We start from the raw sequence: 22,137 nt of genomic DNA, 5'->3' as shown, positions 1-22,137 counted from the left end.
CTCTCTTCAGTGCTCTCACTGTCATATTTCTTTTTGGCTTAACCTTTCTTTGAATAACCTCCTTCACGTCACTATTCCACCACCATGTTTCCTTATCATCTATTCTTTGTCCAGATGACACACGAAGTACCTTCCTACCTGTCTCTCTAATTAGTGTTGCTGTAGTTGTCCAGTCATCGAGAAGCTCTTTCTTACCATCCAGACCCTTAGCTCCTCTCTGAATTTCTCTCAACATTCTTCCTTCCTCATCTTCCACCTTTTGATTTTCTTCTCTGATTTTACTCTTTTTCTCTTCTTCACAACAACAGTCATTCTACACACAGCCATCCAATACTGTCTGACCACGCTCTCCCCTGCCACAACCTTACAGTCTCCAATGTCCCTCAAGTTTCCTCTTCTACACAGAATGTAGTCGACCTGCGTACTCCTTCTTCCGCTCTTATAGGCCACTCTATGTTCCTCCTTCTTTTGGAAATAGGTATTGACTACAGCCATTTCCATTCTCTTGGCAAAATCCACCACCAGCTGTCCTCTCCAGTTTCTTTCCTTAACACCAAACCTACCCACCACTTCCTCGTCCCCTCTGTTTCTTTCACCAACATGTCCATTCAGGTCTGCTCCGATCACCACGCTCTCCTCCCTGGGAATACTCTCTATCACTTCATCCACATCGCATCCAACTTGTTGAACATAACCACTGACAACATTTAGCATCAGACCTTCTACTTCTACCTTCAGACACATCACCCTATCTGACACTCCTTTCACCTCTACTACATTCTTTGCAAACTCCTCCTTCAGGACCCCCACCCTCCACCCCTCCATTTCTCTTTCTATCCACACCACGGTGAAACAGTTTGAACTCTGCTCCAATACTGTGGCCTTCCACTTGGTCTCTTGGACACATAAAACATCTACCTTCCTTCTCTGCATCATGTCAGCCAGCTCTTTACCTTTGCCTGTCATTGTCCCCACATTTAGAGTTGCCACCCTCAACCTACATTCTTGACTTTCTTCTGCCTCAGTCTCCTGACACATGTCCCTCCTCATGGTCTTTGACTAACAATAGTGCAATGTCTGCCAACACCCTATTTGTCAACAGCACTGGTGGCGGTCGTTGTTAACCTGGGCCTCGACCGATCCGGTATGGTGTTGCTTTGATGAACTTTCATATTAGTTCAAGAAATTAGTCTAGAAAAACAATAGTGTGCTACCTCTGCACTAATACATTAAGGATGCTTCAATGTTTGTTTGTTGGCCTCATAAAAAGGTTTCATGTACATTCTATGCATGCTGTTTTTTCTAGGTCCCACACTGCCAAAGAGCAAGTTCATAGTTGCCATAAACTGGAACGGGATCACCTTCCTGGATGAGAGAGAGAAGCGGCTTCTGGAGTTGTCCTTCCCAGAGGTGACTGCAGTCAATACTGTCAGGTAAAGTTATGTCGTATTGTTGAAAAAGATCCAGAGTTCAGGTTGAAACTGCAACAGATCTTAATATTTGTTGTTAATCAGGGAAGGGAAAGCATATGGCCAGGCAGTGTCTCTGCTGACACTAAAGGGAGACTTCAACCTGGGTGGATCCAAGGCTGAGGACATGTCCGAACTGATCACCATGTTCATCAGTGGCTTGACGGAGCGTTCTCAGTATGCTGTGACACTGAAGGAAGTCAACAGCCAAGGTTGGAGCCCTGATTCCTCTTTAACTCATTTAGTTTAATTTTTTAAAAAATTTTTTCCACATCATGGAGCGAAAAAGGGCAATTAAAAATACAGTACCCTCCATCTGTCCATCCAAGCATGTTGTAAGCATAACAACTTGGCAAATAAGTGAGGTACCTACATTTTGATGTCTTCTACGTCTAGATGTAAGAAAGGTTACTTTCAAAAATATGGCTGCCACCACATACCATACTGTATGTATGTATGTATGTACAGTATGTATGTATGTATGCAAACTTTGTTTGCCATATACATATATGTAAACCTTGTGATTTGTATAAATATAAAAATAAGCAACCTGCCGACTTCCAGTTTGGTGTTTGACTGCATTTAGGGCTGAAAAAGTTAAATAAAAAAAATGGTATTGTAAAAATCCAGAATGGCTACTGCCATACTGACCCTGTGTACATAATTTTGTTCCACCACATGTACCACATGTGGTGGAACGACAATAAAGAATCTCTGACTCTGAATCTCTGACTCTGACATAAATGTCCATCTGTGTTGTGAGCAAGACATCTTGAAAAAGAAGTGGGATACTGACTTCCATTTTGGTATGTGGCTACATCTAGTCCTAAGAAAATTTTATTTAAACAATTTAGTTGCCAAGTCAAAAATCAAGGTGGCCCCCACCATAGCTTAGCTACTACTAGATGTAAGAAAGTTCCCTATTGAAAATTGGGTTGCCACATCAAAATTTATTCCAGAAAAACACTCATCTGAAAAATTACAAACATTCACAGAATATTCAAATTCCTCAACGACTGGGAACATCTGCTTGGTATTGATTGTCTCTCTTGTAAATGGTCTCTCTTGTAAATGAGTCCTCGAGGCTCAATGGGATTTACCTGTCTAAATAAAGGCTGATTGATTGATTTCTGAGTGATTTTTTTTCTCTGAACCCAGATGACCCCACACTCCTGAGCTTCAAGAAAGGAGAGCTCATCATACTTATCAAAGACAACGAGTTCTCCCAGCAGCATGGTTGGATAAAGGGCCAAAACTACAGCACCAATCAAACAGGAGCCGTCTCTACGGAGGCCATTGTGATCCTGCCAACGCTGAGCAAACCCTCCAACGAGGTCATGGTACGGGACTGTTACACATTTTCTTGAACAAACTGACGTGGCCCAGATATTTGGAGTCTTAAAAGTGTGTATCTTTAATTCAGAGCCTTCTGAGCCTGTCTCCGAACCAGAGGAAAAACTTCATACAAGCAAACCAGAAAGATAAAGGCACAGTGGAGAGACTGGCTCCTGTCACGCTGAAAGAATACTCTCTGGAGTATTTCAGGTATTTCAGATACCTTTTGCTGTCTTACTACTACTACTATTACTACTACTGTCTTTTCACCACTTGGTCAGCAGCTACAGTATGTCTACTTTTTAAAGTCTTTGTTGGGATGTGTTGAAAACTCAGTATAGGCTGGTGCTTAACTTTTTAACAAACGTGCAACTCTTCAGTCCTCCAGTCCCAGATTATTGCTCTCTGGAACTTAAACCTTACACACTCCAATATTAGAGCCTCTTCCACACCAAACACATTAAAAATCTGTCTATAAACTCATTTTTAACCTTTGGCCTTTAAATTAGGTTGAGTTTATAAATAAATTTGATTTGACTTTGTTTCCTTGATTCCACAGGCAGCCTACCAAGGATGTGAACCGTCAGGTGATTTCTCGAAATACAGCCCCTGAGAGGCTGTGGGCCCACTCCAGAGAGCCGATCAGGCAGCCTCTGCTCAAGAAACTGGTCGGCAACTCGGAGCTCAGCCATAAGGCCTGTCTGACTTTTACTGATATCCTGCCATTTAATCTGTGTTTGTGTGTGTGTGTGTTTTCCACTGTACCTTTCAGGGTTATCCTGGTAGACTTTTGCACAAATTTACTAGATATTTTTTTTTTACATTTCACATGGCTGAGCTGCTCACCATGTTCCATTTATGTGTGTTTAGTCACCATTTAGAGTGATTCAGAACTACAGTATGTACAAACCCAAACCAACGTATACTGTTAATTTTATGTCTTTCAATTCCCAATTCTGCTCTGGCATTTCAATTAAAATATGTGCAAATATCCACATCAAGCATTCATGCAAGTCAAAACCATCAGGGGGCAGCAAAGTAAAAATTTTAAAGTTACGTTGTTTTAGCTTTACCTGTCCAGGATGTACCCCGCCCCTCCACAGCTGGACATGGGCGACCCCGTGACCCAAAAATGGAAGTAGTGGGTAAAAGATAATGAATGGATGGATGTTTTAGCTTTGTGCATCACAAAGTTTTTATTCCATCTTTACAATAATTTCAGTCAGGCCTATGTAATCTAGCAGCATGAAAACAAAAACAGCACCAACTTGGTAATACAATTAAGCACAAAAGACCCCTATTATTACATACTACACTCCAAACACATATAATCTTATTTCAGATTCTTCACTTGACTTTATACTTTGTGCTTGAGTGTGCAGCTTCCAAAAAAGTTATGTATGTTCACAAAGATGTAGAACACCTTACAACTGCAACCAGTGCTGCCCTTAACTTGTTCGTAAGGCTCTTGTTGTTTCCCTGTAGTCACATCTTCTCTTCTGCCTGAACAAGACAATCCTCAAAAACGTGCCTAGCTAATTTGTGATTGCACGGTTTTTCCATATTTCCAGACTTTATGATCAGTCTATACCAATGTTGTCTTTTGTCAATGATTCTCTTCATAACTTTTGAACAGAATTTCTTGACACAGCCAAAGGGGCAGAGGGTCTCAGGTTTGGGGGACTTTAGATTGTGTCACTGTTATATGCAGATGATTTAATCCTACAAGCCTTATCAAACCAAACCTCTAGTAGGCAGTGGAGTTGTTTGAGACCCAGTGTTTTGCAGCTGGAAGGAAGATTAGCTCCTCCAAGTCTGAATCCAGGATCTTCAGCTGGAAAAGGGTGGATTACTGACCCCAGGTTAGGAATGAGCCACTACCTTAATTGGAGGAGTTCAAGTGTTTTTGGTTTTCATTATTGAGAGGTTCATGTTGTTTCTGTAGATGCCCTTTCATTCATCTTATTAGTGCCCCTCTCAATAGACAAATATGGACAGGGATTGCAGGGATGCAGATGTTGTACCAATTTATACCAACCTGGTGAGAAAGAGCAGAGCAGAAAGACTAAGTTCTCCATTTAGCAATTGATATATTTTCTTGAAATGAGGTGGTTTGAGCATATGGTAAAGATGCCTTCTAGACACCTCAAAGGGATGTGTTTCTGAACCGTACCACTGAGAGGAGACTGGGGCAGACCTAGAATTTACTGGTAGATCTCAGAGATGGCGCAGCACGGTGGCGCAACTGGTAGAGCTGCTGCCTCTCAGCGAGCAGGTCCCTGGTTCAAACCCCGGTCCAGGGGCCTTTCTGGGTGGAGTTTGCATGTTCTCTCCGTGCATGCGTGGGTTTTCTCCGGGTGCTCCGGTTTCCTCCCACAGACCAAAAACATGCATGTTAGGCTGATTGGTAACTCTAAATTGTCCCTAGGTGTGAGTGAGAGAGTGAATGGTTGTTTGTCTCGTTTGTCTCTTTGTGGCCCTGTGATGGACTTGCGACCCGTCCAGGGTGTACCCCGCCCCTCGCACAGTGATTGCTGGACATGGGCACCGGCGACCCCCGTGACCCAAAATGGAATAAGCGGGTAAAGATAATGGATGGATGGATGGATGGATCTCAGAGATGGCTTCAGAATCCTTTCAGATGTGCGGTAAAATATAATTGGGGAAAGAGAGGTCTGGCAATTTCTGCTTAAGCTGTTGCCTAATATTTTATTTGCTCTAATTTGAAAGTTTTCAAATTTAGGATTTTTCTTATTACTTGTCCTTGACATCAGTGCACCAATCCTAAAGTATATGGGAGATTACCCTACCAGGCAGCAGCAGAGTCCTGTAGAGCTCACCGACCAGATCTTTGGCCCTGCAACTAAAAACGAGGCCCTCAGGGATGAGATCTATTGCCAGATTATGAAGCAAATGACCAGCAATAACAACAGGTATGTGTGTTATTCCTCCTTTTAATACGCCTGTTGAAGGCGAACATATTGTGTATAGTCTCTCTTTGTCTATCCATTCCTAAACTTTCTCCTGTCCCTCCCATATCTTCTATTCCACTCAAGATAAATTACTGTGTTAAAACTTCATGCAAATATGCTTCATCGCTAGAATGTCTCATTCAAACCAGCCACTAGAGAGCACAAGCCAGTGTAGCTCTTGTGCAGGTCTCAAAGACCGGTAAATGGTGAGGGTTTTGTCAGAAAGGGGATCTGATGTAAAACACTTTTGCCTAAACTAATATGCAAGTTCAACTAAGCGACACCATACCAGATTGGTCGAGGCTCGGGTTAACAAAGACCGCCACTGGGGCTGTTGAAAAACAGGGTGTCAGCGGAAATTGTGCTACTGTTAGTAGAAGACCATGAGGAGGGAAACATGTCAAGAGACAGAGGGAGAAGGGGAAAGTCAAGAATATAAGACTGAAAGTTGCAACTCTAAATGTGGGGACAATGACAGGCAAGGGTAGAGAGCTGGATGAAATGATACAGAGAAGGAAGGTAGATGTTTTATGTGTCCAAGAGACCAAGTGGAAGGGCAGCAAGGCTTGTAGCATTGGAGCAGAGTTTAGACTGTTTTACCATGGTGTGGATAGAAAGAGAAATGGAGTAAGGGTGGTTCTGAAGGAAGAGTTGGCAAAGAATGTAGTAGAGGTGAAAGGAGTGTCAGATAGGGTGATGTGTCTGAAGGTAGAAGGTCTGATGCTAAATGTCAGTGGTTGTGTTCATCAAGTTGGATGTGATGTAGAGGAGAAAGGTAAATTTTGGAAGGATCTAGATGAAGTGATAGAGAGTATTCCCAGGGAGGAGAGAGTGGTGATCGGAGCAGACCTGAATGGACATGTTGGTGAAGGAAACAGAGAGGATGAAGAAGTGATGGGTAGGTTTGGTGTCAAGGAAAGAAACCAGGAAGGATGGATGGTGGTGGGTTTTGCCAAGAGAATGGAAATGGCTGTAGTCAACGTTTGTCTCCAAAAGAGGGAGGAACATAGAGTGACCTATAAAAGTGGAGGAAGGAGTACGCAGGTCAACTAAATTTCTGTGTAGAAGAGGAAACCTTAGGGAGATTGGAGACTGTAAGGTTGTGGCAGGGGAGAGTGTGGCCAGACAGCATCGGATGGTTGTTTGTAGAATGACTGTTGTTGTGAAGAAGAGAAAAAGGGTAAAATCAGAGAAGAAGACCAAAAGGTGGAAACTGAAGATGGAATAATGTTGTGAGAAATTCAAACAGGAGCTGTTAAAGGCTCTGGGTGGTAAGAAAAAGCTTCCAGATGACTGGACTACTACAGCAACAGTAATTAGAGAGACAGGTAGGAAACTACTTGTCGTTTCATTTGGACAGAGAAAAGATGATAAGGAAACCTGGATATGGAATTGTGAAGTACAGGAAGCTATTCAAAGAAAGAGGTTAGTCAAGAAGAAATATGACAGTGTTAGGACTGAAGAGAGGAGACAGAAATATAAAGAGATGCAATGTAGAGCAAAGAGGGAAGTGGCAAAGGCAAAGCAGAAGGCATATGATGAGTTGTATGGGAGGTTGGACACTAACAAGGGTGAAAAGAACTTGTGCCAATTGGCAAGACAGAGGGATCAGGCTGGAAAGGATGTGCAGCAGGTTAGGTTTGTTAAAGATAGGAATTATAATGTTTTATCAAGTGAGGAAAGTGTGATGGGAAGATGGAAGGAGTACTTTCAGGACCTAATGAATGAAGGGAATGAAAGAGAAAGAAGAGTAGAGGTCATAGAAACTGTGGACCAGGAAGTGGGAAAAATTAGTGAGGGTGAAGTCTGAAAAGTGCTGAAAAGAATGACGAAGGGGAATGCAGTAGGACCTGATGACATACGAGTGGAGGTTTGGAAATGTCTTGGAGAGATGGCAGTGAGGTTTTTAAATATTCAATGGCATACTTGAGGGTTAGGAAATGCCTGAGGAATGGAGAAGAAGTGTGCTGGTGCCCATTTTAAATAACAGGGGGTGATGTACAGAGTTGTAGCAACTACAGGGGGATTAAGTTGACGAGGCACACAATGAAGATCTAGGAGAGAGTTGTGGAAGCAAGACTTAGACGAGAGGTGACTATTTGTGAGCAGCAGTCTGGTTTCATGCCGAGAAAGGGTACCACAGATGCCATCTTTGCTTTGAGGATGATGATAGAGAAGTTCAGATAGGGTCAGGAAGAACTCCATTGTGTCTTTGTGGATTTAGAAAAAGCATATGACAGAGGGCAGAGAGAGTTAGTGTGGTATTGCATGAGGAAATCTGGAGTGGCAGAGAAGTATGAAAAAAGTTGAGAAAAAAGTTTCAGGAGTGATTTGCGACAAAGGAAAAGTTTACAAAACAGTGGTGAGACCAGCTATGTTGTATGGTCTAGAAACAGTGACAATGACAAAAAGACAGGAGAAAAAACTGAAAGTGGCAGAAAAGAAGATGTTGAGGTTCTCCTTAGGAGTGACAAGGATGGATAAGATTAGGAATTAGATCATTAGAGGTACAGCACAGGTTGAACATCTGGGTGATAAAGCTAGAGAGGCCAGACTGAAAAGGTTTGGACATGTCCAGAGAGACAGTTGGTATATTGGTAGAAGAATGTTAGAAATGCAGCTGCCAGGAAAAAGACAAAAAAGAAGGCCAAAGAGAAGAAATGGAGGTAGTTGGAGTGAGGACAAAGTGAGATGGAGAAGGTTGATTTGCTGTGGCGACGGAAAAGCCAAAAGAAGAAGAAGACAAGAGTGTCTCACACACTTTTCTTCACCTGAACTTTGAGGTCAAGTTCACAAATTAAAGTCAAATGTTATACGAGGTATTTGCTTGTCTGGGCCATTGCTATAGATTACTGTTTAATAGCTTGTCTGTGGGCATATAATGTGCCATATGCTGTCCTTTTGTTTGAAATCTACTCCACAATGTTCTCAAATTTATCTATTTACATGTATTGAAATACTTTAAAACTTTTTAGACATTAAAAATTCATTTAAATATTTTCTAGATGTGGAACTGGGACATAATCCTTGTGCTTTGGTGCAAGAGTGAAACTATTTTCTAATATGTTCTTGAACATGGTTGGTCTGTTTGGCAGGTTCAGCATTGAGCGGGGATGGCAGCTGCTTTGGCTCTGCTGTGGTCTGTTCCCTCCCAGCCAGTCTCTTCTGAGGCACGCACAGAAGTTTTTGGAATCACGTCGCAGGGAACCCCTGGCCTCTGACTGTCTGCAGTGGCTGCAGAGCTCTCTGAGGTTTGACCAACACACAGAGCGCGTCAGACACTAAACATGAAACTTGCCTGTGCAGACAGCTGTGTGCAAGCAGCTACCGTCACGCAACACTCTGCTGTGGTGAGAAAAGGAAACATCACAGTGAGAGTTTGAGTCTTATCATGGGAAGTTAAACTGCGATAAAGGGCTTCTTATTATGCATCCTTTGAGAGGTGCAGTGGAAGATAGAATTTGCTTTCAGCAACAAATATGTTAACAGATTATCTGTGAATGCAAATGTGGTATGTTTCCTTCACAGCAGGAGGACCAACCAAACTCAGCATTTGCATGGCTGTTTCTAAAAATACATCTCATTCAGGGTATTTAAAATAACAATATCAGACATACTTTCAGAAATAGGCAATGACTAGAGGTGTGATGTGCACAAGGTGTTCTGTTATAAAACACCCGTAAATGAAACAAAAACCAAAACCTATCTTCAACAGTTAAAATATCAGCTGGTAAATGTTACGCAAACCCCCTATTTAAGATCATCTACTTGTCCATTTAATGTCTGCTTAAAATGAAGCAGAAACCCAATAAACATAGGGATGAAAGAAAAGATAATAAGAAATTGGTATTTTTGATGACACATTCAAACAAATGAATAGTAGAGCTTGAAGTCAGTTACTTGAGAAATTGGACTTCATCTGCTTTTCTGGTTTTTAAAATGTCCACTTACTGGTACCAAAAATAAGATCACACATTTAAGACTCATTCTATAACTCATTTAGTTTAGTTTCACCCATACATGTAATTACCGTGGAAAGGAGGGAAACGAGTTCTAATGAGAAAATTTAAAATACTTACAATACATAAAAAGTACATTTCAAATAAGTCACAATGTAAAGGGAAAAAACTAGTGTGTGGTTGAGCATGGACTGTTTTGGTTTAGCATTATTTGTTTGTGTCTAGAATGGAGCCCAGGAAGCTCCCACCACACCCGGTGGAGGTGGATGCTATCCAGCAGAACAGCACCCAGATCTTCCATAAAATCCACTTTCCCAACGACACTGACGAGGTAGCTGCACGGACTCATTTCCATTATTTTTTCTGTTGTCACAAGAAAAAAAAATAGATCAAACCAGAGAAACAGAATACTGTCTCATCAGCATACTTCCTGTAAAACCAGAGATTCTTCTCATCCCTCTCCAGATATTTGAAGTGGCAACCAATACCAGGATCAAGGATCTCATCCAGAACATTTCCAAAAAACTCAACCTGGCTTCATCAGATGGCTTCAGCATTTTTGTCAAAACACATGACAAGGTTCATTTGCCATTTTAAACATTTTAATAACACATGCGTAACCTTAGCTTCTTTATCTCAACCACTTTTTTGTCTGATTATTTTGATTTAACGTCAGGTTCTCAGTTTAAATCACTCGGACTACTTCTTTGACAGTCTGAGGCAGATCACTGACTGGTCGAAACAAGCCAAGAGGATTAAAGACGGTAACAGCACTTCACATGATTCCAAAGAGCATGAGACATTTAATGGCTGTGTATATTTACCTATAAACACTGTGTGTGTGGGTGTGTGTGTGTTTTGCAGGTGGACCGGTGAACATAGCCTACCTTGTATTTTTCATGAGGAAGTTGTGGTTCAATGTCATCCCAGGCAGAAACCCAGAGGCTGATCTTATCTTTCACTTCCCTCAGGTACATTTGAATAAGCAGATCACCATTTCCAGCCTCATCCAAATGATTTTCTCACCTGCGTTGAGCATTCTACTCTGTTCTATTTCATAAATATCCTCCTTATTCCTAGCCCACATGATGCCTTGCGTGAATTATATGCGTGACTTTCGGCGCAGACCAGAACCATCATTTGTTTATGTGCGAACAGTACGAGTTAATGTAGTTTCTCCAAGCATCGTGGATTTAATTTAAATATGCAGGAACACCACCTGTCAGAGCTCAAACAGGACAATATAATGATACCGCTGCCTGCTGAGGACGACCTGAAGAAGTGGCTGCAGATTACATCTACTAGCATATTTAGCTACTTCATTGACTCGGTTCTTCTGACAGTGACATGACGAACAACCTGAAAGGCTCTGAGGTGTATCAGTATCTACACAGGAATAAGGTTGATGGTGTTTTGTTAAAAGAGGTGGAACACAATCTTATTGACCTTAAATCAGACACAGAGCCCAGCCAAAGCCTTAAAGTCCTCCATCACTGCGCTTGGGTTAATTACAGAGAAAATCATAATACCGAAGACAAACAAATACTATAATGCTTCTCCATACACTTGAAGTCATAGCTGACATTCTCGTCTCACTGTTTTCAATCCGTCTGAGGATTCAATGTCTCTTCTCAGGTGGTTTATTGTAGTCCAGACAAAGTAGGATGCAGGTTTTCCTCCATCGCCGTTTGTCAACAAAGTGAAATGAGCTCACATACAGTGTTTTGGGTGGTCTCTTCAGTTCACCTTTTTCATCCACATTCTTCTTAATTCCTCATCTGTAGGTAGGAGATGAAAAACATAGCACTTTTCACAGGAACACTCGTTTTGCTTTGTGTCTGTGTTCAAAACGTAGCCACTGATTTAGTTTGATCTGGTTGCTCATGCAACAGGTACCTGAACTCAGCACGGCTATTTCAGTAAACTTTATGGCTGTTAAATAAATGTGAACAAAACAAAAACAGCATTTTATCTGCTAAACTGAATGTAAATTATATTCAAATAAACTACAGTCTGTGCCCCACTACCATGGTTAACCAATGCTTACTGCTACTTCCTGTGTCTGACAGGAAGTTGCACCCATAATCATTTATACAGTAGAGCCCCCAGGAGCAAGGTGGATAGTCAAGGCAGCAACCATGTAAATCAGTTTAAAGGTTAATTCTGAACCCAGATTGGTAAAAAATAAAATAAAATGAGTCTCTCTGGTAACAAACACCTTTATATCTTGCAGGAGTTACCCAAGTATTTAAGAGGCTATCACGTTTGTACTAAAGAGGAAATGCTCAACATAGCAGCTCTGCTCTTCAGGGTGAAGGTCAGTAGTGACAAAAGCCAAGTCACCATGATTCCTAAGATGCTGAAGGACCTCGTGCCCGCCGACCAACTGAAGGCTGTCTCTGAAAACGAATGGAAAAAGGTACGGGTGCTGAGAGGCCAAGTGGCTTGATAGTTTTCTTTTTAGCAAATATCATAAAAATACACAAAAGCAGAATTTTTAGACATCTTTGAACCTTCACTGATGCTCTAAAATGCCTTAAAAAATAAAATGAGACTGTCACACTGTTTTGAAATTATTTTTACAAGGATCAGAACATGAAGAAATGAAGCACGTGTTGTGAAAATAGTCTTGTGAAGTATAATGTAATGTTTATGAATAGTTGTTACATTTATTGTGTATGCAATGGGATGAAAAGTGAGAATGTTGCAGCACACTACGATGCTAGCATGACACGTGCTACACATCTGTTTTGTTTGTACGTGTAACATTGTTGCAGAGAGTTTCTGGTGTTTTTCAGCATCTTATTTTTACTATTCATCTATGAGCTCTGAATAACGACTGAATAGCAGCTTTCTTTCCGTATGCGGTTACGGTCTCACCCATCATCTTCTTACTGATCCATGTTTGAGGAATGAATGACAAGAAAAAAATGTAGCTCGTTCATAGGAGCACATCGTGTGACTGGACATAGTTCATGATCAGTATAAAAATATGCTGCGTAGTTGTAGTTGGCACTCTAACAACTCCACATTTACCACAACAATGCAAAGAACAAAGCGTGTCTCAATATGTCGACGAAATGCTAGACAAATACATTGAAAAAATACAGGGGATATACCAACAATAACTTGGAGACGTTTAGTAACTTGGTTTAGGATTTTAGCATGCTAACATTAACCAGCTTGCATAAAACTCAATTAAAGCAGAGGGAGTTGGTAACGTATCCTGATTCATGCTCAATAATCCAGGTAGAAAAATCCAACAAAGTTAAGTCAGCTCCTCTGGATAGTTTCTTTTTGTTGAAACATTTCGTCTTTCATCCAAACGACTTCGTCAGTCTGAGGAGCCACAACAAACTCAGTCTTATAAATAGCACCTTCTCATAGTGAGTCAACCAGTTTGATGGTGCTCAGGTGGTTTCTGGAGTCCGCCTTTTCCCCCACCGCCTGCTCAAACTCTCAAACTAGTTTGAGGCAATCGATCAAAGTGGTTTAAAATTTATTGAGCATGAATACAGATATTTTGAACCACTTCGGCCATGATTGACTCAAACCAGTTGGAGAGTTTGAGTGGGCGGCGGGGGAGAGGGCGGACTACAGAAACTTTAACTTTAACTTTAACTTTATTTTTATTTATTCATTTTATAAATACATAACAATCAACATAATCAACATATATGTAACAACAACAAAATATTAAATATAAAATGAAAGGTAGCAGATGAAGAAAAAAATCTTATTAAATCTGCTCCTTATTTATCTAATAAGCCATTCAAACAAACGTTTCCTGTAAACAGCGAATACAAGTAAGTAAATCAAAATATTTTACAATTCTCATACAATACTCATCAAAATACAATCATTGATATTCATTTAACAATTTGATTTTAATCAGTTTCTTAAATACATAAATTGATATAGCATCCTTAACCTCTTTTACTAAGTCATTCCATAAACCAACTCCCTGAATTACGGTAGATCTTCCCTTCAAACTTGTTCTAAACTGTGGTTTAACAAATACGTCTTTCCCTTTTAGATCGTAACAGCTAGATCTTTTCACAAAGTACATTTGGATATTAAAAGGTAGTATATTTTTATGAGCTCTATACATAAGTGATAAAATATTATAGTCTACCAAATCATGGAACTTCAGCAATTTCATTTGATAAAATAATATACTTGTTGGATGATAATAATGCTTTCTTGTTATGATTCTTACGACTCTTTTCTGCAAAATAAAAATAGGCATTGTAATTGATTTACACGCCTTTCCCCAAACTTCAACACAATAAATTAAATGTGGCACAATAATTGTATTATACAGTAAATACAGCGCTCTGTCATTCAACAGATACCTGACTCTATAAAATATCATAATAGATTTGGATATTTTCATTTTAACAGAGTTTATATGTTGCCTCCATGACAAATTTTCATCAATGATGACACCCAAGAACTTAGCTTCATTAACTCTACTAATCTCAGAATCCTCAATTAAAAATGGAACATCAATAGTTTTATTTCTGTTACTAAATATCATATAATTTGTTTTTTCCAAGTTTAATGATAATTTGTTGAGTTTAAACCAATTCTGAATTTTAACAAACTCATTCATCATTGATTCCAATAACTGTTCAATATTATTACCAGAACAAAAAAATGTTGTATCATCAGCAAAAAGAACAGATTTGAGGATTCCAGACACCTTAACCAGATCATTTATATATAAAATAAATAACTTTGGACCAAGTACAGATCCTTGAGGAACTCCACATGTGATGGTGCAAACCATCGGAGCACCATCAAACTGGTTGACCCACCATGAGAAGGTGCTATTTATAAGACTGAGATTGTGTCGGCTCCTCAGACTGATGAAGTCTTTTGGATGAAAGACGAAACGTTTCATCAAAAAGAAACCATCCGAAGGACCTGACTTAACTTTAGACGTTTGTAACATATTCAGTTTGAGATATTATAAAATCTATGTTCATTTAAAGGCTGGAAATTTGTTTTTACAGGGGCGTAAACATTTTGTACAATTTAACAACATTCAAAACATGAGCTTCATATTAAGTACGCTCTGGGTTTCCTCAAAGCACTTGTGTCAAACTCAAGGCCCGGGGGCCCTTGTTGCCCTCGTTGACATCTTATCTGGCCCCCAAGAAGATATGTTAAACGTAAAATACTTTTGTCACTTTCATTTTTTCAGTAATCTTTGATTATGATGTCAAAAGTGCAGCAAGGAATGTCAAATGAGACCAATCAAACTCTTGTTAAGGAACCTGCAACCAAGAAAGGATGTCGAGTATCTACCTCCAGTTAATGTAGATTCTGAAATTGTCCCTTAGTTTGAAAAAGGTTTTAATTTCAGCCCCCTTTTGTAAGTGAGTTTGACACCCCTGTTCTAAAGGCTGCATGAGACCTTATTCAAATGTAGGAAAAGTGTGTCAGTACAGAGAGGCTCTGTTTGGTTAGCAGGACAGTTACAGCTAAATTTCACTTTGCAAGGCCTTTGTGAATCATAGAGATGAACAAAATCCTTATCTGTGCCCACAAAATATGCACAGTCCATTCCCTTATTATAATTAATTGCAAAGTCTAAAAGCCAAAGTGAGGCTGTTTTGTTTTCCATGTCTTTTTAACAACAAAACTCATGGAATATCCCAGGACTTATGTTGTGAATTGCTCATGTTGTGTGGACAATATAAGCATTATAGCCTTCTCATGCTCTCTCAGTGCAGGGAACATACCCTGGAGGCTGAGGGTCGAAGGGAAATCATTAACCTCATTAAAGCAGGGCAAAGACATCTCATAAAGAAAGGGTGTTCTATCGTACCATGACATACCGGTAAATGTGTATATATATTTATATGTCTTCTTTATTGTTGTTTTCAGGGTATTGTTGCCTTGTATAATAAACAAGCTGGTATGACCGTTGAAGAAGCAAAAATAGCTTTTCTGAAGGCGGTTTACCGCTGGCCGACGTTTGGCTGTGCTTTCTTTGAAGTGAAGGTAGGAACTGCATTAATTGCTCTTAAAGTTGTTGTCTAGGATTTGTTTAGATGGGTGGTTTGTCTATCTGATGTTGTTGTTGCTTTTTCTGATATTTGCACTGTGATGCACTTGCAGCAGAATATAATATTAATATTGTTAATATTCATGAAAGCCACGAGAAGTGGTTTTGACGTGTTTCTGTCATTCTTCTCAGCAAACATCGGAGCCAAAATTTCCAGATATTGTGCGAATCGCCATCAGCAAGAATGGACTCACCATCATCCACCCAAAAACTAAGGTTAAAAAAAGCAACAAAAATTTAATAAACAGTTAAGTTTTTTTTGTGTGTGTTTTACAGTTTTAACATGTTTTTCTCTTTGAAGGATGTTCTGGAAAATTACCCGTACAACCGCATGGCTAACTGGTGCAGTGGAAGCACCTACTTTCACATGACGATTGGCAGCTTAGTCAAGGGGACCAAATTCCTGTGTGAAACGTCACTGGTAAGGTTTAAATTTCACGTAGATTTCCTGAAATATAAAAATTGTCTTGATGAAGATATGCTGACATCAAAGCCTACCCACAATGCATCACAAGAATATCTGGCATAATGTTGAAGGTGCAAATGAACTATAAAAATAATGTTCCAAAGAATAAAGCTCTAGAAATTAGTATTTTTGATACTTACTAGGTTCCTCGGGGGGTCATGGGAGTTTGCCCAACCAGTCTACATGTGTTTGGTGGACTTGGAGAAGGTATTCAATTGTGCTCCTCGAGTACACTGTGGGTGGTGGTTCGTGAGTCTGGGATCTGTTACTATGGGTTGTTCGGTCCCTATACAAGCGCCACGAGAGTTTGGTTCGCATTGCTGGCACCGTCGGACGCCTTCAGGATGGTAGGTGGACTCCACCTATCCTCCGCCTGTTGTCACCGATCCTGTTCATAACTTTGATGGACAGAATTTTTCTGTGCAGTCAGGAGGCAGAGGAAGTCCAGTTCGGTGGCCTCAGGACTCCATCTCTGCTCTTTGCAGATGATGTGGTCCTGTTGGTGACATCGTGCCATGATCTTCAGCTGAAGCAGTTCACAGCTGATTGTGAAGTGACTGAGGATGAGGATCTGGACCTTCAATCTGAGGATGTGGTCCTCAGTCAGAAAAGGGTGCATTGCCCTCTTTGGGTTGGGAGTGAGGTTCTGCCTCAAGTGGAGGATTCCAAGTATCTCGAAAACTTTTTCACAAGTGAGAGAAGAATGGAGTGCGAGATTGACAGATGAATTGGTGTGACTTTCACAGTATTGTGAACTCTGTGCTGATCCACTGTGGTGAAGACGGAGTTGAGTTGCAAGGCGAAGTTCTCTGTTTACTGGTCAGTCTACATTCCTACTGTCACCTACGGTCATGAACTCAGGGAAGTAACAGGAAGAATGAGATCACAAATACAGGCAGTCGAAATGAGTTTCCTCTGCAGAATAGCTGGACTAGAGAGGGTGAGAAGTTCAGTAACCAGGAGAGACTTGGAGTAGAACCGCTGCTCCATAAATATAAAGACGACTGGGGGGGCATTTGTATTGTTCCCCTAAAGGTGAAGGTTTTGCACAGAAGCAGTCAGACAAAAGCAAAATTGTTGGGTAATCAAGAACAGAGTCTGAGGTTTAGAGACAATTAAATAACATCATAGTTCTGACCACAGACTTATTTGTGCAGATGTTAAATTCAGTGTAAAATATTTGTATAAATGTTATGTCTTGATCCTAAAGGCTATCAGGTCTAAACAGGCCAAACTTAGAGTTCTCACTGTTTATGCAAAGATTTCCTAGAGCTTTGAGAGTCTTGATGAGATAGAGTGCTATAAGTACAGTTCATTTGTTAGGGTGGCATGGTGGTGCAGTTGGTGAAGCTGTTGCCTCTTGGCGAAAAGGTCACCAATTCAAATCCCGGCCAGGGGTCTTTCTGGGTGGAGTTTGCATGTTCTCTCCATGAGTGCGTGGGTTTTCTCTGGGTACTCCAGTTTCCTCCCACAGACCAAAAACATGCATGTTAGGCTGATTGATAACTCTAAATTGTCTCTAGGTGAGTAAGAGAGTGAATGGTTGTTTGTCTCGTTTGTCTCTATGTGTCCATTTGATGGACTGGAGACCTGTCCAGGTGTCCCCCACCTCTAACACAGTGACTGCTGGACATTAGCAACAGTGACCCCGTGACGCTAAAAGGAAGAAGCTGGTAAAGATGATGGATGGATGTTGTTGTTAGTGTGTACCAGTCATGTGTAGTGAACTTAATCTGGTGTCACGACTAAGCCTAAGGTCAAAACCCTTGACCTTAAGAACCTTGTGGGACAGAAACTGTCATTTTATTGATTTGAATCCAGAATTACAGGTTCACCCATCCTGAGACTTTCTTTCTTGAAGATTCAAGTGAAAAGAACACTCTCTTTTTTATTATCATTACTATTTTACAAATGTTGATAATCAAAGTGTCTTAGTTCAAACCATTTTAGATGTTGCAGTGAACTAATCAATTTTATTAACTGTGTAATGATTTTTAAATTCTCATGCAAAGTTAGAAATCATGTTAAGGTCTGTTACAGATAATTATGCATTTTCTGATTTTCTGTCTTTGAATGAGCAAGTGTAAGTTGGTCCAAGGTTGGAGTCAAACGCAAAACAAGTTGTTGGAACGAACTGTCATGTTTTTAGAATCCTCTCAGACGTAAATATAGAGGTTTTGGCACCTGTTTCTGAAACGCGCCAAAACAAAACTCTCTCTGTCTGTGAGAACATTTCTGATCTTTCCATAACAATTCTTGCTGCATTCTAACCTTTTACGTCACAAAACACACCCCGTCTGGTCGGTTCTGGCCAATGGGAGACTCCCGTATGAACCGGGAAAAGGGCTCTTTAAAATGTCGGTACTTCCTGGTCTACTCAGATCTGAAAACTACTCAGTTCTGCTGGAGTTCTGTGAGGGTTCCTCTCGGTTCGGTTGAGTTCAGTTCTGTTCAGTTCTGTGCGGAGAAGCCCAGTTCTGGGAGACGGGAAGATCCTGACATGACAACAGAGCTCTTCCGAGTCATGGGAATATAACACTTTCCACTCGCCACTACTTCTGACGAGCTACAGCCATCCTAAGGAGACGCTGGACATGTAGCGTTAATGGAACTCCATATCTGCTGATTAATCTCAGAAAGGTAATGAGTCAAGTTTCCTACCAAGCGTACCGAGGTGAGCTGGGTTCTGATGGAGAGTGTCGGTTCTGGTGAATACTTCCCCTCACATACCATCTTTACTCCCTTTAACTTCTTTCCCATCTTTAAACTTTTCTCTCAAGTAGAAATTCTTCCAGATATTTTAGAAATGTCTGTGTAAAGTGCTCATCCACATCCATGTGGGTAAAAGATCATAATTGTACAGTTTTCATAAATGTCTGTGGTGAAGCAACGGAAAAATCATGGCCGTATGATTTTTCCTGATTGATTGATTATGTTGTTATTTTCATAATTTGCCAAATTAATGTAAATGTTTGATGTTAAACTTTGATTCTGTAAATAAATGACCGCATTCATTTTGATGGGTCAAATATAAATGACGTCTCACGTTTGCATTTCATTAAATTCAATGCACGTTTTATTCAGTTCAGAAAAATGAGGAATCCGCGTTAATTGATGAATATATCAGAGCATCTGTTCATCTACACATGTTTGGTACAAATAATACATCAAAATGTAAACATTTTCCCCCACAAATATTTCCTGCAGCTGTAGGACTTGTGTTCTCTAATCCCCCCAGAACACACAGAGTGCACACACAAAGGTGGTATTTCACAGAGCTGCAACTGTTGGAGACGTTTGCTACTTTTAAACAGCAAGAAAATAATCACCTTTTTTGAACATTTTCAAAATCAAGTGACAGGACCGTGCACCTTTCAACTCAAGTGAGAAAACTGAAAAAAACACTGAGAGACATTCTGGAGTCTTTGACAGGATCGCTGTTCGTCAGTGTTTAACAAACAGATAAGTGAGACAGGAAGACCCAACTCCTTGATTTTTAACAATTTATTACAAAAGAAATGTCAAGCAGAACATCTCAGAGATGAGACAAAAGCAGGCGTCAGAATGTGTGGAAAGCTTGATCACCTCTTCCCATTTTATTTACTCAAACAGTCTTTCTTCTGTTTTTTAGGGCTACAAGATGGACGATCTTATAACTTCCTATGTGACCATGTACTCCAGAGAGAGAACAGTGCAAACCAGGAACCAGCGCTTCAACATGTGAAGTCTCTGCAGTCTGTTCTGGAAGCTGCAGGATGTGTGTTTTGAAAAAGAATACGTTTTTTTGTTAGTGATATGTACAAACAAAAAAGTAACCTGCCATTTTCTCAGTTTTTATTTATTGCAGTTAATGTAATCTGTTGTCATGTATCCACGAAACAAAATCCAAAGTGAGAAAATTATTTCTTTAACACATTTGCTTGAGCACTTTTTGGTATTTGGCCTTTTGTTTAACCCCAACTGTCCCAAAGTGACTGAATGTAAAATAACCTGTTGTGGGTTTATTTGCATGCACGATGAGTCGACACCTTGATGCCAAAATCCCAAATTCCCAATCCCACATGGCTTTCAACCATGATGTTTGCTGGTTGAGACCAAATATTAAGGGCTGAAACCATTTTTTATACAGCGTTAGTTTTGTCAGTATCTAGTCAGGTCAATATCACTCATCTCTGTCTTGTTTCAAGTCTCCACTGTTTGCTGCTCTCTGTGCCGTGTTGCTCTTTAAGACTTAACCGTCTTAACCACCGTTTCAGCACACAACACGCAGTTCCACACACAGCTGACACACGTTTAGTGATGCAAACAAGTGATCCGGGACAGCTGAAGGAAAGATTAGATCATTAGATCATCAAATAAATAAATAAATAAATTGTACGCATCTTTTATGATTGTCTATTGTTGTCGTTGTTGTCCACTGTTGTCATCACTTTGTTAAAAATTCAGGTCTCTCTTGTAAATGAGTCCCCAAGGCTCAATGGGACTAACCTGTATAAATAAAAGTTGAATGAATTTACAATTACAATATAAGCTTCCCAGAAACACTATGGTCCATGTCCTCCTGATTTATGAATGAATCAGAAGATGTCCTTCAAGCTTCAGCTCATCCTTCAGCAGAGATGTTTGACACCATGCTGGTTTCAGAGAAGCAGCAGACCAGACATTCTCACAGAAAGGCTGCACACAGTGGAGTTTATTACTTTTTTTTTTTTTTTTTTTGGATCTTACAAATAAACATGTAGAATCATATCAAAGTTTTATGACGTTGGATCAAAATATTTACTGTGCAGTTTGAGTGAGCATCGATTAGTTGTTGAGGTTTTAAATCTGCGTGACGCGTTGCAGTTTCAGTTTCTTCAGTTTTGTCATCAGTTCTACAAATAATAAATTTAATGAAAGTCATAAACATACATTTACAGTTTTCAAAAAGAAAATAAACCTGTTAGAATATTTTGAAATGCATATTTGGAGCATTGTGAACCGTATCTGGAGTGATCTGAAACTTTTAGTTTGATGCCTTTAAGCTTGTGTGCCAAACCAAACCCAGAGGTCCCAGTCACTGAAGCGTTGCCTCATACTGAGGGTGGCATTTAAATCTCTGCAGGAGTGTCTTTATAAATCACTAAGGAATGTAATGAATCCATACACAACATACACAGTATAATCAGGAGATACTCGATATATGTTCACTGTTGAGAATTTTCTTTTTGATAAATTTGTCAAATAAAACGTTTTCACACTAAAAGTCTGTTAATGATGTTAATCTTTCTTGAGATATTCTGTCCCCCCTACTTTAATTCACTTGACTCTAAACTATAATTAGCTTTCTTGAATGAGCCCTTTGCTCTAAACATCATCATCCTCAAGGATCTCTTGGGCAGTTTGTTCTTGTTAAAGACATGTTTTGACCATTTTGATGTGAGTTCTGTAGAAAGTTCATTAACTTTAATTTAATATCTGTTAACACTGATATCACAACAGCTAATCTGAAAGTGGATTACTGTTGTCCCAAAACAGTTCCACTCTCCAGGATTTCATAGAGATTCATGCAAACACTATTTTTCAACCATATTATGATCAATTTGCATCAAACAGCCATTTTGACAGCATCATCATTAAATCCCTGCTGGAGGAGCTGGACACTGCATCTGAAGTGCTGCAGCTATAGCAGCTATTCAACATGCTAATATCCACAACTTCTTAAAAACTAACCATGCACTAAGAAACTGATTGTTGAGTAAAAGTTTATAAACTATGATTTACATCAACTGCTATGAAACTTTAATAAATTGAAACTGTTTTAGGGCACGTCAAGGCATGATTTAACTGCACGGTTTTACAGAAAGTAAACAAGCCAAAC

General features: G+C 39.9%; 1 protein-coding gene across 1 annotated transcript in view; it reads left to right on the top strand.

Moving 5' to 3' along the window:
* Window positions 1-20,001, top strand: part of LOC119407534 (unconventional myosin-VIIa) — a 44,283-nt gene extending 24,282 nt beyond the window's left edge. Inside the window, exons 33-48 of the mRNA XM_037674356.1 lie at window positions 1,307-1,433; window positions 1,515-1,681; window positions 2,628-2,809; window positions 2,893-3,014; window positions 3,364-3,518; window positions 5,584-5,737; window positions 8,872-9,027; window positions 9,961-10,066; window positions 10,201-10,314; window positions 10,412-10,499; window positions 10,600-10,706; window positions 11,969-12,154; window positions 15,631-15,747; window positions 15,944-16,027; window positions 16,113-16,232; window positions 19,909-20,001. Of these exons, the coding sequence (XP_037530284.1) occupies window positions 1,307-1,433; window positions 1,515-1,681; window positions 2,628-2,809; window positions 2,893-3,014; window positions 3,364-3,518; window positions 5,584-5,737; window positions 8,872-9,027; window positions 9,961-10,066; window positions 10,201-10,314; window positions 10,412-10,499; window positions 10,600-10,706; window positions 11,969-12,154; window positions 15,631-15,747; window positions 15,944-16,027; window positions 16,113-16,232; window positions 19,909-20,001 (2,078 nt within the window). The remainder of the gene's footprint in view (window positions 1-1,306; window positions 1,434-1,514; window positions 1,682-2,627; window positions 2,810-2,892; window positions 3,015-3,363; window positions 3,519-5,583; window positions 5,738-8,871; window positions 9,028-9,960; window positions 10,067-10,200; window positions 10,315-10,411; window positions 10,500-10,599; window positions 10,707-11,968; window positions 12,155-15,630; window positions 15,748-15,943; window positions 16,028-16,112; window positions 16,233-19,908) is intronic.
* Window positions 20,002-22,137: the final 2,136 nt, after the last annotated feature.

Source organism: Nematolebias whitei, chromosome 3 (assembly GCF_014905685.2).
Source record: "Nematolebias whitei isolate Nwh7 chromosome 3, NemWhi1, whole genome shotgun sequence".
In the NCBI taxonomy this organism is placed as follows: Eukaryota; Metazoa; Chordata; class Actinopteri; order Cyprinodontiformes; family Rivulidae; genus Nematolebias; species Nematolebias whitei.
The sequence above is the reverse complement of the archived record's forward strand: the minus strand, read 5'-3'. Positions and strand labels throughout refer to the sequence as shown.